The sequence below is a fragment of the Grus americana genome, chromosome 1, assembly GCF_028858705.1.
Source record: "Grus americana isolate bGruAme1 chromosome 1, bGruAme1.mat, whole genome shotgun sequence".
Taxonomy (NCBI): domain Eukaryota; kingdom Metazoa; phylum Chordata; class Aves; order Gruiformes; family Gruidae; genus Grus; species Grus americana.
The window spans coordinates 81785091-81799632 of NC_072852.1; the positions used below are offsets into that span (position 1 = coordinate 81785091).

Genomic DNA, 14542 nt, shown 5'->3' on the forward strand with positions numbered 1-14542 from the left:
TCTTTTTCTATTGTTCTCTGCAGCCAGTGACCATGAAGTAATGAAGATGGTCTCCCCCTTAACTGCAATTTTCTCTGGGTATAAGGCAGAAGTAAAATTAACGCAGATGTTTTTCGGAAACAGCCATGTGGCGGGAAAAGTTATTCACGTAATACAACAGTACCTAGTGATGTGTCACCTACAGTGGTTTCCATGTTTTCTTTCCTTCCCCCCCTTTAACATAAGGTGGTCCCAAAGTACAAAGAGCTGAGACTTTACTCATGCGGTAGACATTTTCATCTTTGAGTAAAGTTAGTGGGAGCCGAGGACACTGAGCATCTGTCTATTTTTGAGCAAGACTGCGGGATGTGACATGTGAGCAACTTCCAAGAGCGTAGTAAGTGCTGCATGCCCTGGGGCTGCTTTTCACGTCCTCTCATTCGGAGAGTGCAACGCTTCAGCCTTTGCAGGGCTGGGGGGCTGGAAATGTTGGGAATCGTGCTTTCCCTGCAGTGGGGGTCTGAGCTATATGATGGTACCCCCAGGTTGTTCAGCAACTTAGCTGACTTGAAATAGAGCACTGGAACAAAATATGTTCTGAGTGATTTTTAAGTAAAAGCTAATGTGAAAATGTGGGAGTTTGAACCAATGTAAACACATTAAATTTAAAACGATTTTCAAATGTAGTAAAGAAAAAAATAGTGTTCCTGCTCTTGAAATTCCTAAAGGACACATTTTTCCTTCTGAGTCATGTTTTAATTAGATTATATTTTATTAGACATTCTTTACAAATTTTAAAATACTGCTATTATACATGCACAAAGGAAAATCAGTTTGAACAATTGTATGCAGGCATTCATTGAAGTCAACCACAAAACAGGAACATTTTAGGTCAGTTATCAATGTACTCGATATGTATATCTAAAGTGCATTATGTTACAAAAAATATAGAAAGTCAGCAGCACCAAGATACGTTCACAAAATAAATACACCAGTCAACAAAATAAATTATGGTAAATGTGACAATAATTGTCTTAGCCTTAGCAAAAAAAAAAAAAAAAAAAAGGAAAATTCACAATAACCAAATGTGCAGTTTCAGAGAGCAATGGGGGAAAAAGGTTTTATTCTGAGCATTTACAATATTTACAGGTAATAAATATTTTAATACTTCCCATATGTTCACTATTACAGAATACTGCAATATGTCTTCCAAAAATCTCTTGCTGAAAATATCAGCGCCTCCTGCAAAGAAAAAAAGAACAGAAAAAAATAGAAAAATTAATTTTCACTTCAACTACATGGACACAAAATTAATAGCAAGAGTGCCACAGACTATAATGTGTTGCTAGTAAACATTTGCAATAATAGGGCCTGTTTAACAATGCTACAGTTTTAGACATCTTTTCAAGACTTCTACTGTATTTCCTTCAATGCAAGTCAGCTAGCAGTATGAAGACCTGCAGTTTGTTACGACACTGAGGCCGTCTATTCCACTCTACTGGACACTCAGAGAAATAAGAAGGGGCTTTAACATTTTTTAGAGCCTTGTGCAAGAAGATTCCCGAGTGCTACAGGTAGAAAGATGGTATCAACCTATAATAAATATACCAAATGCTGAAAAGAAAGTAATACAGTTGGAGAAGTGAGAAATTTGTTCTGAAGATAAGAAGAAGAAAGTGTCTTAACCACCTGGGTGTGGTGCTGGGCTTCTGATCAAAACAGTCCCACGGGGCTACTTGGTCTATCTTTCCTACTGACAGACCATCTGTTAGACAAGGGTCTGTTCATCTAAGAGGTAAATATTTCTGTGCTGTCATGTACATGAGTACATGCAGTACTCATGCAGTAAAGGCTGCTCAGGTCTTGAACGGACCCTTGCTAGCGTGTCTCTTTAAGTGCTTGAATGAATGAAAAGACTATAATCCTGAAACTTTCCCTCCGTGAGCCAAAGAGATGGGTACTGAAAGAAAACGAGCATCTCGTTGCGTTAAGCTCTGACTCCTGTTGCATTCAGTCAAAGCTGAAACAGTCAGCTGTATACAGTCCTAAGATTTGGGAGTTTTCTAAGGGATGCTGGAAGCCTGGTGTGAGTTCTGCACTCCTCCCTTCCTTGTGAAGGCATGAGAACAAAAGCAGAGCCTGCTCCTATCCTGCCAGAATATTACTTATACTACAATATTATTTTAAGTTACTTCTTAGCAGAGCTGCAGGAAATGCTGAAGGGCTGGGCTTCTTTCCCTTCTGTCCCTGTGAACAGCACATTTCTGTAATGCACGTTGGTTCCCTGGGAAACAGCTATAGGGTGGAATGCAAAGCTGTAAGATGGAACGTGATTTGCTCTGTTGCTGGACTGATCGCTGAAGCTGTGGGTAGCGTTCCACATGGCAGATGTGTACGGGCACGAGAGACACAGAAAATGCAAATCCTTGAGAGTTTAAGAGGGGGGTTTTATGTGCACATTGAATTGAGACTACATTTAACATTAGGGAGTCTACTCATTTGAAAAGTTTCTTAGGAAATTAGGTAATAACAGCTTGATTGAATTGGAATGGGAATATAGCTGGAATGTCCATGAGAAAGAATTTTTTAAGTGCCTGGAATGGAAATGCTAGCATGAAGCTCCTTAATAATTAACTAGTAATATTAGGGTGTGTTCAAGCTATATTACAATATGTGTAATAATGGCACACAAGTCATACAGTGTGACTGTATATGTGTGCCTGCACTACATAGGTCTGTTTTTAAGAGGCTGACATTTTTGATTTGGCTTGGACTTTAGGCTTTGTTTTAGAGTTTAAGCTAAGCCACATCTTGACAATGGGCTCTCTACTAATGACTACTTGCAAGCTGCTTTCTGTGATTTGGTCCCAGATTTTGCAAGATTGGCTTCTTTTATGAGATACTTCCTGTAGTAAGTTAAAAGATCTAGAGAGCGCATTATTTTTGGTCTTTTTTCTGACCTAAACCCCAAATCTTGGGATCGAGATTGGGCAGAGGGAATTGGCACGAGGATTTTAGTTCAGTGCGTTGAGCAGAAAAGAAGCGCAGAGATACAGTGAAAAGCGTGCTTAAAGTCCATCTTTGTACTTCCTCGACATTTGCCCTGCTGCATTATGCATATCCACGCCTTCACTGTAAAGCAGCGATGCTTCTCCTAAGCTGCAGCTAGCCTTAGGGGTGCCACAAAAGCAGCTTCTATCGGTGTGGCATGTGGAAATCCTTTCTGCACACACCTTCCTTGCCCCCCACCCGCAGATAGAGTAGAAGCTACCGATTCAGCTCAGTACGGCTGAGGAACCAACCTCCCTCAGGTGTGGTTATTCCTCCACCTAAAAAGTGCTTGCCCACCTTGTGCCAACAACCGCATAGACAACTGCACTGAACCTGGCTCCCCCTAAAGCACATATCAGGGAGTTGGGACTTGCTTTCATTTAAAGTTTAGAAATGATATCTTTTGCCAGCCTACTGGGATAACTATAAGCTCATATACTAGCAGTTTCTTAAGAGCTGAACCAGCATATTGTGCTTTGTACTTGTGAAGGAGGAATTTTGTTTTCCTGTTTTATGGCTTGTTTTTGTTTAATCATCTTCAGTGAAGTATCTAAAATATAGCTCCTCTTTAGGAATCTGTTTTTTGCCCTGGAGAAATACTGCATCTTGGGCAATAATATCCATAAGTAAAGCTGGGCAGTCTGGGCTCCACAGTAAGGCTGCCTGCCTTCAGCCATCCAACCGTACTCGAAACAGAATGGCTGAACTAGGAAAATCCACAGGGTTGTACCTGTCCTTTTTTTACATATCCCATTAGATATACAACCAAAAACAGGGTAGTGAGGAAAAGAAGTAACAGTCGAAATGCCCTAGGATGTTTTTTCATTCAAGATTTCTATGTGCCAAAGACAGGTGCTATTTATTGGTCTTAACACCTGTAGAAATTTCAGGCGACTCCTGACCGTAGTCCCGGAGCATGCCTTTCCTAAGGTGCTGAGACAAACCAGCCCCTCCTACTTCACTGCTAACTGCTACAGCCATGCCAACTGGTTTATGGTCTGGGACACCGAATGCCTAGAACGGAATGCCGGTAACTCCTGTAGATGCTAGTGCAGAAGTTGAAGCGATAGAGCACGTTGCAAACTGTGGTCTGTAAAGCTTAACCCAAGACTGGATTTTAGTAAATCCCACAGCTGGCGTTTCTTTCTAAGGGATTTACTGTGAGCAAGTGGCACTACTCTTATGTCCCTATTCTTCCAAATTGAAGAGGAGAGAAAAGAGTGGGGGTTTTGCTGTTGAAAATGCAAACATTTAAGGAGAACTGACGAGTGGACGCCTTCGCTTTGTCTGCAAGTGTGCAGACTTCTACTCAAGCTGCGATGACTGCGAGCAAATGAGTCGCTTGGGGCACCTAGGCTGAAGTCTCCAGCTTGCCACTGCCCTGAAAACTCTTCATTGTCATACATGAGGGAAGCACGTCTCTCTCCAAAAGCAATGCTCAACATTTTTCAGCAGCAACGTAATTGTTTCACGAGCTGGCAAAAAGATGGAGCTGAATTAAAAAGTCCTAATGGCAGGGAAAATTTTATGGCGAAAGGCTGGTCTGCATTGTTTGCAGATATTACTAAGAGAGAAATTTTCCGTGTTCTCCCCTAAGGTTAAACAGTAAAATGAAAAACTGTAAAGCAAGGGTAGGAAAGTTGCCAAAAAGGGGAGGCGTTGAGAGGGAGGAAAGAAAACTTCGCCATTTTATAGATGCAGAGCCTTAAATAAAATTCAAAGCTTTCAATCTGCTGAGGCCCAAGCGTGGGACCGAGATCTGAAGTGAGAGACACTACAGTTAAAACAGGAAAGGAAATTTTAATGGCTATGATGCACTTTCTTTTTGCAGAAATAACTTTACTTACTAGTCACCCAGCTTCAGGAAGCTCATTTTGGCAATAAGTGGTTTACTTGAATTGTTTGTCATAGGAAAAAAAGACTTTGTCACCAGTGCAAGGTGGAAAGGGTACTTACCTCCAGAAAGCACCTTGACACTGTGTGCTGCTTGAAAAGCCACTGCCCAGTTATGAGTGTAAAGGCGTGCTATTACTCCACGCTTGAGTGAGGCCTCGGCCTCACACACCAAAGCATAACAATTTCAGTAAATATTTGGTATGCCCCCCAAAAGGATGTAGCAGAATTACCTTAAAGTGTAATTATGTGTAGTAACAGAGTTGTCCAAGAGTGGGCTCTCGGTCATGCCGCTTCCATACATGCCAAAATTTAGCCAAGTCGAACGGGCTCGCCTCTTTTTCTTCTCTTGTTCCTTACGTTTTCCAGGCTTTGCTTTCTTTTTCTTCCCCGATACCTTCAGGGGCTGCTCCTTGTAGGTCTGTGATTTGTTTGTCTCCTGAGTTAGGTATCTGCCCTCATCTTCACTACCAAATCGGACAGGGTAGTTCTTCGTGTTGGTAGCGGGCTTAGGGTTAGGTGAAACCTCTGAAGTTGCACGGATTTCTGCAGTGTTGACACCTTCAATTAAATTTTGAAGGAATATTCTTCTTCGTAAATCTTGGATTGACTTGCCCTTGTCATGCAATAGCTGGTGTTCTGATACAGCCCGTTTGCTAAAGAAAGAGAAGAGATGAGGGGGAAAAACAAAACAAAACAAAAAAAAATTAGGATTTGGTTATTGCCCAGTACTTGGCAGAACTCCTCTCTCCTCTGGCAGCGGCAGCCCCACAGTGTCTGTGTACCAGCTCTCAGGCTTGGAGACATCCAGTTAAGTCAGATTGCTGGAGCAAGTCCTGCTTCTCAGAGTAGCTGCTCCCTACAGAGAAGGGAAAGACCTCAGCGGGTAATAATTCTCAGCTGACTGATCATACACCACTGGACCTGGAGTCGGATTAGTCACTGCTCTGTTCTAGGAAAGCATTACAACTCTTAATATATCACGCTTCAGGCAGTAAAAGTAGGAAGGCAGTTGTCAGAGATAGGAAAACTAAAGGATCAGATCATGGAGCACTGCAGTCCCGCAAGGGAGGGAATAACAAGTACTTGTAATGAAGCCGGAAGCAATGTTTATACAGCATCATTCTAATAATTTTCTTCTGCTCAGTCATGTACTTCAAAAGCATAAATAAATACATAAAAGTGCATTTAAATAAGTGCAGGAGTGTAATGGAAAAATGTTCGAATTTGTGTGCCTAAAATGTAGGCACTTCAGTCCGTAATGAGCTGCGAGAGAGGCAGCAGCCTGAGCATCAGCTGAAGTGAGCCTCAGCCACTCCTGTAGATTTTACTGCTTGGCCACTTGTGTCTAATTATGGGTTTAGATGCCTTTCTAGTATTCTATTAAGCATAAACTTTTGGGAGCAAATTTCTTGTTTGCTGTGCCCTCTGAGTTTTATGCTAGCTCTCTTCACTGGGTCTTCTTCAAGAGCATCCTGGTTTGTTTGAGTGTGTCTCTGGTACTTTTCCAGAATTTGTGACCTTTTGGTTGACTGACCTCTGTCTTATTTTCGAGGAACTGGGGGATGTTTAGCCATCTGTCTTTTAGAGATGTTCTACTGGCAAAGAAGGTATGAAACATCTGAGGAAAGAAGATACAAGTGGCACCTGGATAATAAATATCCATGAGAAAATGCATGCTTTTTCCTTGATGTGGGATAGATGCACAGCTGCACTGTGAACCACAGAAAGAGCGCAAGCTGGGATTTTAGCTATGTTCCCATGAATGTTATAATAGAGTTTATCCTTCCAATTGCCCTACTTCAGTGTGCTGAGATTGGCTATGTATCCTCTCATCTTGCATCAGGGTACTGCATGTGACTGGATTCTTACTGGCCAAAGAAAATGAATTCACTGCCTTGCCTGTCTTATAATCATTTGGTCAGCTAGCTGGATAAGAAGTTGTTTCTGCATGTGGGTGAAATGGGAGAAGACACATAACTGTGAGTGAATATTCCTTCCTTCCGTCCCATCCCTAATTATCCTGCTACATTACCAGGTTTCAAAATGTGGTAGACAAAGATAGTATGCTAAATGATTGGGAGTGTTCTGCAATTTATCTTTCCCAGTTCCTTCAGCCAAACCCTTTAGATTTGTGATTCGATCAACAGTAGAGCTATTTGAAATTGGCAACTTCAAGTAGCATTGGTTTAAGAGCATCTCCTTCACTTTTTGTCTTTGTAGAGCTGCACTTTCTGAGTATTGGGTTCCAGTGATGGGTTCAAGTGATATTACATCTCTGTTACTCAGTGTAAAATTCAAATAGCAGCTTTCCCCCATTCTACAATGAAAGCTGGGTGTTGTTTTTTCATGAAGTCACACAGTAGGGGTACTTGCTCAAAATCGCGCCTAGATGTACTCATATTTGTGAGCACACATTTGACCAAACATTTTCTATGTTTTAAGCATCCCAAAGTCAGTTTTGGATGATTTCAGGCTTTATGGCAAATATTTTATGCCCTTCAAGTCAATGTCCCTAAGCAAAAACGCAATGTGAGAATACTGAGCTGAACCCATATTCTTTCTTTCTCTTCAGTGCAGCTGTGACCATTAACACAAGCTCAAGATCTCCCCCGGGAGAATTTTTTTGACCAGTGCACTCCCTGAAGCTCTCCAACAGCCATCTCCAACAACCTTCTCATTAAGGCCAGGCTGATTTGCGAGTGTGCTAATAAAACTTGTACCTTAGACTCCTCTGAGTGGCATACTTCTGTGCTGCTTGTCAAGCTGTCCACTGTGGCTCACATTACATTCCTAGCTTCAGTAATCTATTTTCCCAGGACATTTGCATGGGAAATGCAGTTCTCCTTTCACTCTTCTAGTTTATAAAAAGCATACAAAATCTTAGTGCTTTACTGAGTCTAAAACATTATGTCTCATGTGATGAGCAAAGCTTTCCTACTGCCTCTTGTAAACTACCAAGGATAATTCCTTTTATCAGAGGCAACCTAAAGCTGCCTTAATCCTGTAATGTGTATTTGATCAATTTACCCACTGTGACAAAATCTTGAATCTCTAAAGCCTGTTATTAAAGCACTCTTGATTGAAAAGCTATTCCATTTTACAGAGCTGAAACCTAAAGATGTTGTTCCAGCACACACAAGGCAGTCAAAGAGCATTACAAGATCTACATCTTGAGTGAGTATGTATTTCCAAAATAATGCAGGGATTGACGTGTGAGGGGTTAGTGTGCCAAAGAGGGTGGGTTTCTGTTTAAATGTCTGTATGATATTTAGCATCAAGTCTGGCCCCAAATAACATTCTGCTATTCCAGATGATTGTATAACATTACGTAGTGTTACATTTCACATGACTTTTATTACTCAGCCAGACTTAAGGATTACATTTTGCCTACCAATTTCCTTTGTATACTCTAGATCAAAAATCTCCGTAAAACAAAGAAGATGTGGTAGATACATATCTCTTTGACCTTCTGCCTCAGTTATTCAAACAACTCCTGTGTTTGTAAATCAGGGAAAAATACTTGCCCAAGAAGGCTGATGTAAGAAGTGCTTCATAATGGAGATATCAACAATATCTCACCCACACACAGAGTAGGAAGGCAATGGAAACTGGAATGATTGCATTCACATATTGGGTATGATATATAAAAAAATATTAGGCTGTTAGGGTTAAGATGACCCACTAGAGGTCCCTTCCACCCTTCTATAAAATGCACCTCTCATTCAAGGTAAAAGAGCCTGACCCCAAACCAAGCCCAGTAAATGCTAAGCTTACACGTGGTAGGCACTTTTGAGAGAAGCATGTTGATGGTTTGTATTTGACCGGAGTGTCCAAACTGATTACTGTATCCAAGTACACTATGCACATACGAGACTTAATGTCTCATTATGAGGAAAACAGTAGAAATCCATGACTTGTGACTATTCTGACTTCATGTACTTCTAGATAAGCTGTTCTTTTCAGGCACATTCTTTCTTTATTTTTTTCACTAGCTATCTAGCGTCGCTGAGAGTCAACATTCTTCAAGCGACAACTTTCTGTCTCAGAGTTGCTCTTATTTAGCCATTATTATCCTTGACTATTCACATTGGGTCTAATCGTAAGTTCAGCAAAATAACTGGAAAGGATTCAGTCAGCTCTCTGTCTGGATTTTGCAAGACTGAGTGCCCTTGCCACTGGCTCCAAAGGGAGTGAAAGCTGCTCAGCCTATCTCAGGGTTAGGAAAAATATTTTGAAGAGATCTGGGGACACGATGCTGCAGTGTCTGGGCATGCTGATAAAAATATTTAATTTCACTTTGAGGCATTACTGGGTTTCTCAGAAGTTCTTTAGCAGCTAAAGCATTTCTATAACAAATAATAAGTCTGGCAATCTTTTCTTGGGACAATTTGCTATTGCTTTCCATGCGAGATTTGCCTCAGTAAAGTCTGTTGAATTAGGCCTATGTCATTTTGATTATTTTTGCATGGCTATAATAATGTGCTTCAGTATTTTCATCCGTTACTGGTTTAAGCCTTTGACTGAAAAAAAAAATCTCTAGGCTTAAGTGAGTTATTAACCATTAACTCTAGGAATGGTTTGTGGTGATATTAAAACAGGACACATGTTTGAGTGTGGTGTCTGTGTTTGTGCTGTACCCACAAATAAAACTACGTGAATGCCACTAACTGACAGCTAACTGGTTTCTTCTGTGTGTTTTACATGCCATAGCAAAGAGGGAGCTGAGAAATGCATTTTGACTGTTCAGCTTCCACTTTTTCCCCCCCCTGTCAGGATGGAATGGGGATGTTGGGAAGACCTCTAATCCTGACCTTTAAAAACAAGTGTTAGAACAACACTAGCTTCAAAAAGAGAAAGAGTGTTTCTTAGCAAATCTAACTTTTTTAAAAACAAATTTGGCTTAGATCCATTTCAGAGTTTCCTAGCCAAGTAAATACAGCATTTGACTGTACTTCAATTATTTTTTTTAATTTCTGAATCTGAAGTTTAGTTCCTTTATATCCCAATAAAATAGTCTCAAATGAAAGAAATAACAATATTTTGCAGGAGTACAAAGCAGCTAAGCATTAACGTACTGGGAAGAAATATCAGCAATAACATGTTCTACACAATTTGCTGTAGGAGATTTATAATAGCTGTCTGTCTGGTGCCAAGGTTTAGGTGTGTCTGAAGTCACCTCACCTGAGGGATTTTTTTTGTTGTTGTTGCTTAAACGGCAGAGGAAGTGCTATTTGGAGATCTTGTCCTTATATATGTAATAAAGCAGTTACAAGGAAACCCATCTGAAATTGTTTGCTGTGTCATGTTTCCCCATAATTTGTGACTGGATTTTCCAACCCTCTTTCTTCAACCTGACTTCCTTTTGAACTTAGTAACAATACAGCTCTCCCCAGTGTGACTGAAGTGTTTCTTCCTTAGAAAATCTGATGCAAGTGCAGTGAAAGCCACTGAGTTTGATGTGTGAGACAGCTGCTCCTACATCAGCCCAGTGGCTTCTCTTCCGCACTCTGCGTAGGGGTATTAGTGTAAACCATGTTGATTATTTGGAAGGAGCAAAAAGGTCATTTCCTGAACAGACTCTCATAAGTTACATTATCATTTATCAAAAGTATGCTTTTGCCTCCAAGTCAGATACCGGACTCCCTTTGGAATTTTTTTTTTTTTCCCTGAAGTGGCAAAAATCCAAAGAAATTGTTCGGTACTTCAGTTTCACGATGGCCCTCACTACTGCATGTTTCCCCTGCCCTTATCAATATTGGCTCCATGCCAGTGCTGAAGAAGTAGATGGTACTTAGTGTACCATACAGCAGTTTGATAAATCGGGATGCTCCCTACTAGGACCCTCCCAGGTCGCAGAAAGGTGCATGGGCAGTAGCGCATGGTGGACAAGCACACAGCTGCATTGCTGGTCCCCCTCAGAAGAAGAGACCCTCAGCTTTAACATCTCCTTCCCAAAAGCTTTACAAGTTCAGGCAGCGGCAAAGCGCCCTTTCCCTGCCCCAAACGCCCTCTGCCTACCGCTTAGACACCACCAGTGAGCACCTGGGGCAGGTAACCCGGAGCTGCGCCGGGACCGCTGCTGGAGGCTGCAAACCCCCCCCGGGCTGCTCCCGCCGCCGGCACCGACCCGGGGAACCCGGCCACCTCCCTCCCCACCCGCACCGTCACCGAAGCGAGGAAAAAAAAAAAAAAAAAAAAAAAGAGAGAAACTCACAGTCTGCGGCTGATCCCCTCGACTGATCTCCCGTACGAGGGCACGGAGTAGCTCAGCAGAAACACTGCGAAACTCCACTGCTGGAAGAGTTTAGTGAACATTGTATCCTCCGGGTCTTAAAACCTGCAAGGAAAGGGAGATCAGTCCCGAGTGAGACATGCGCCAGCGCCGTCCTCAAGCATACCCGCTTTCGGCTCTACCAGCTCCGAGGTCGGGAAGGAAAAGCAAACTTCCTGAGCTCTCGGCAGCGGCTCACTCCTTCCAAACTTCGCTCCGTCTCTCTCCCTTCCTTGCTGTCTGCCTCTCCCTCCCTCCTTCCCTCCCTCCCTCTCTCTCTGTCTCTCGCTGCCTGGAGGCAAGAGCTCTCTCAATATTAGTTAAAAAAAAAAATCACCTAGCTCCTATCTGAATCGAGTTAGAGAGCGCGTCCATTTATCTCCTACGAGCCGTGTTCAACTCTAGTCCGCTAAGCCGCTGTCTCAGGGCTTTATGTTACAGGAGCAGCTCTCTTTGCAGATAAGGAAAGATTCCCAAAAGTCAGCTCAGCTAGCCTCTTCTCTGTAAACACACACACGCACGCACACACACACACAGATTCAGGCGGGGAGGAGGGGGATGCATCTATACATCTGTCTTTAAGTATACCTCTGGAAAAAAAAAACAAACAAAACAAAACAAAAAAACCACCCCAGGTCAGGTTCACGTCCTCTGTTTCCGGAAAGTTGGGTCCACAACTGTAACAAGGAAAGGGAACTCAAGCAAAGAGCGCTGCCTAGCTGGAGAGCCCGAGAGGTCTAAGAGGAGCGGTAGGTAGCCCGGGGAGGCTCAGAGGCTGGGAAGCATGCTTGGCTCCGCAGGTTGGATTGGGCTGGAGCCTGCGATGTTCACACGCTCCGAAGCAGCCTCTGGGAGACCTGCGGGAGGACGGAGCGTTTTGCAAAGAGATGGCGCCCTAGGAACATGTGCGGAGAGAGCTAGAGCCCAGGCGGGATACCCACAGCCAAAAAGGAGACTAGAAATCAGCGCTTCCCGGGACCGGAATCAAAAAGGAGCGGAGAAAGGGAAACACCCGACAGCACATGCACTCAGCAGACCCTAAGGATTCCGGCCAAGCTCTTCGCATCTTCTGCAGCCGAGCTCCTCTCCCTCTCTCTCTCTGCCCCCACCGCTCCCTTTTTTGTGTTTACTCCTAGGTCAGTGCCTCCCCTTGCCGTAGCACCGTGGAAAGGGCGATCCCCCCCATCAGTGGGGGTACTTTTTAGATCAAGCCCAAAAGCCCAACCTGAGATCTTTGCCGCCTTTCCTTTCACACACCTACCGTTGTTCGCCGCAGTTCCCTTATTAGCTGGAGGGCTGATTCTTAATGATGTTAATTGTACGCTAGTAAAGGGGAGGGGGGGCTAAGGGGTTGGGCTGGGGGAAGGACTCGCAGTCTATGAAGGCAGGCGCTCCTGGCCAAAAAAAGTAAATTAGTGGAAAGTTTTCTCCTCCTCTCCCTCCTTCGCCTTCCACTACTCTCTCCGTCAATCTGGCCAGGGCGTTGCAAATATCTGTGTCAGGTTGCGCTGCCGTGCGAGGCGGGCAGCGGCGCGGGGCTGCGGGGGCAGCGGCGGCGGCAGCGGCGGCGGTGCCCGGGGCGGCGGGAGCGCCGCCAGCCCCCCTCCGGGGACAGACCGTCTCCTCCGCGCCCCGCCGGCAGCCCCGCACCCCCCCTCCCGAAATTTTTCCATCACAGGGAAACACTTATGTAAAAAACAAAGGTAACACAATCCGCCCCTTTATACAGCCGGCTAGCGCAAGAAACTGCCCCCGGCTATTACGAAGTAAAGTACAGGGAGAAAGCCTGGGGGGTTTGCTGCGCCCCTTGCCCCCATCCCCGGCGGCTCTTCGAAAGGGAAATACTTTGCGAGCCAATCTCCTCTTTGACGGCAGAGGATGGGCTCTCCCACACGCTGTGGCCCTGTCCAGGCGGGCAGCAACCAACACCTGGGGATGCCGGCTCCGTCCCGGTAACATCCCGGGACCCCTCACGGCTCCGCGGCCGCGCACTCTCCGCGGGGCTCCGCTCCGCGCCCCGCCGAAACCTCCCCGGAGCGACCTGCCCGCGGGCAGCGCCGTTGCCCCCAGGTACGGAGGGGTCACTTGTTTCTGCCACTGACAGCCTGATTTACAGCAATGCTTTCCCAACACCCTCACAAGCCGCAACAAAACACCGAGGTGTGCCGGCTGGTTGCTCCTTCTCATCCTCTCCCCGTATTAAGGAACGCTTTCTGGAGAAAGTTTAGGTGCAAAGCAAATAATTTTGCTACCTGCAGGTTATTTTGCGTTAAACGACGCTTGCTGCCACAATTTAAAAGCCCAGCTCCTTAGCCAAATTTCATACCACATAGGCAAATAAAACCGAACACATAAGAGCTGAAATAGAAATCATGCTGAAAACATTAAATCGTTTATGCTGTAAATAAATTCCCTGAACACCTGGTAGGCTATAAATTAAAATGTATAGCTAATAGACTTCTTTGATTTACACTGCCCTTTCGTCTAATTAAAAATAATTGTGACATCCCCTGAAAACAGCCCCCACACACTCACAGGTCTATTGCTCATGTTAAAGGTAAAGGGTCCATCAAATATTTTTAGAATTTCCTTTCCCCCAGAAATAAAAAAAGGAAAAAAACCCCAAACCCCAACCCTTACAGACTCAGGAAAAATAAATAGCCTTTATAAACTTGGAAAACTGAAGTTTCTTCACAATTTATTACTTCACCTTTTCCTTGAGTTACAGCCCTCTGTGCCTCTCAGAGATCACCCTGGCCAACAGTGGTTGATCTTCTCAGCAATCGCTTCCAAAACTATGTTCTATCCTTAAGAAAAAGAAAAAAAAAGTGAAATAAATGAAAAAAGTAACACTTTTCAAAAGAAATCCAGCCCTACAGAGTCTTTATTCTGCCTGCAACAGATTAGTGCTAAATAAAGGGTGTTAAAAGCAGGTGCTTTTCTCCCTTGCTGCTCTTTTTATTATGAAGAACAGAAGCTTCTCCTAATATATATAGTGAGGGAGACCCTTCTCTATTGCTTTTATTGAAAAGATCAAACTTGTGACATCACTAACCACCTTCCTATGGCTGAGTTTGCCTCATCTCTGCCTCAGTGGGCTTGGAAAAAAAAAAAAAAGGAGAAAAAAAAAATACAACCCAACTATGGCTTGCTAATATGGCAGGAACTGAGCAGTGCCAAACCCGTTTAGGAGACTTACTATCATACCATGATACCATGCCCTGCCCCCCCCCCCCCGCCCCTCCTCTGAAGCCTGTTTGTCATCTGCAACAACCGGCGCAGCGCTTTTTCTCCTGCCACCTACACAAATGCTTAACTCGTGAGCAAACTCATCCTGGTACCTAG

The 14542-nt window shown here is 43.9% G+C and overlaps 1 protein-coding gene across 7 annotated transcripts; it reads right to left on the reverse strand.

The window, feature by feature from the left end:
- Nucleotides 1-761: 761 nt before the first annotated feature.
- Nucleotides 762-14304, reverse strand: PTHLH (parathyroid hormone like hormone). 7 transcript variants are annotated; one of them, XM_054842620.1, is made up of 4 exons: nt 13908-14304; nt 11141-11263; nt 5157-5579; nt 762-1221 (listed from the first exon to the last, which is right to left on the reverse strand). In XM_054842620.1, the coding sequence occupies exons 2-4, from the start codon at nt 11239-11241 to the stop codon at nt 1212-1214; spliced, it is 534 nt and encodes a 177-aa protein (XP_054698595.1). In that variant the 5' UTR covers nt 11242-11263; nt 13908-14304; the 3' UTR covers nt 762-1211. The 7 variants fall into 7 exon arrangements, with proteins under 7 accessions (XP_054698595.1, XP_054698568.1, XP_054698623.1 ...); XM_054842593.1 differs by lacking the exon at nt 13908-14304 and adding an exon at nt 12459-12496; XM_054842648.1 differs by lacking the exon at nt 13908-14304 and adding an exon at nt 12235-12397.
- Between the last annotated feature and the right edge of the window lie 238 nt (nt 14305-14542).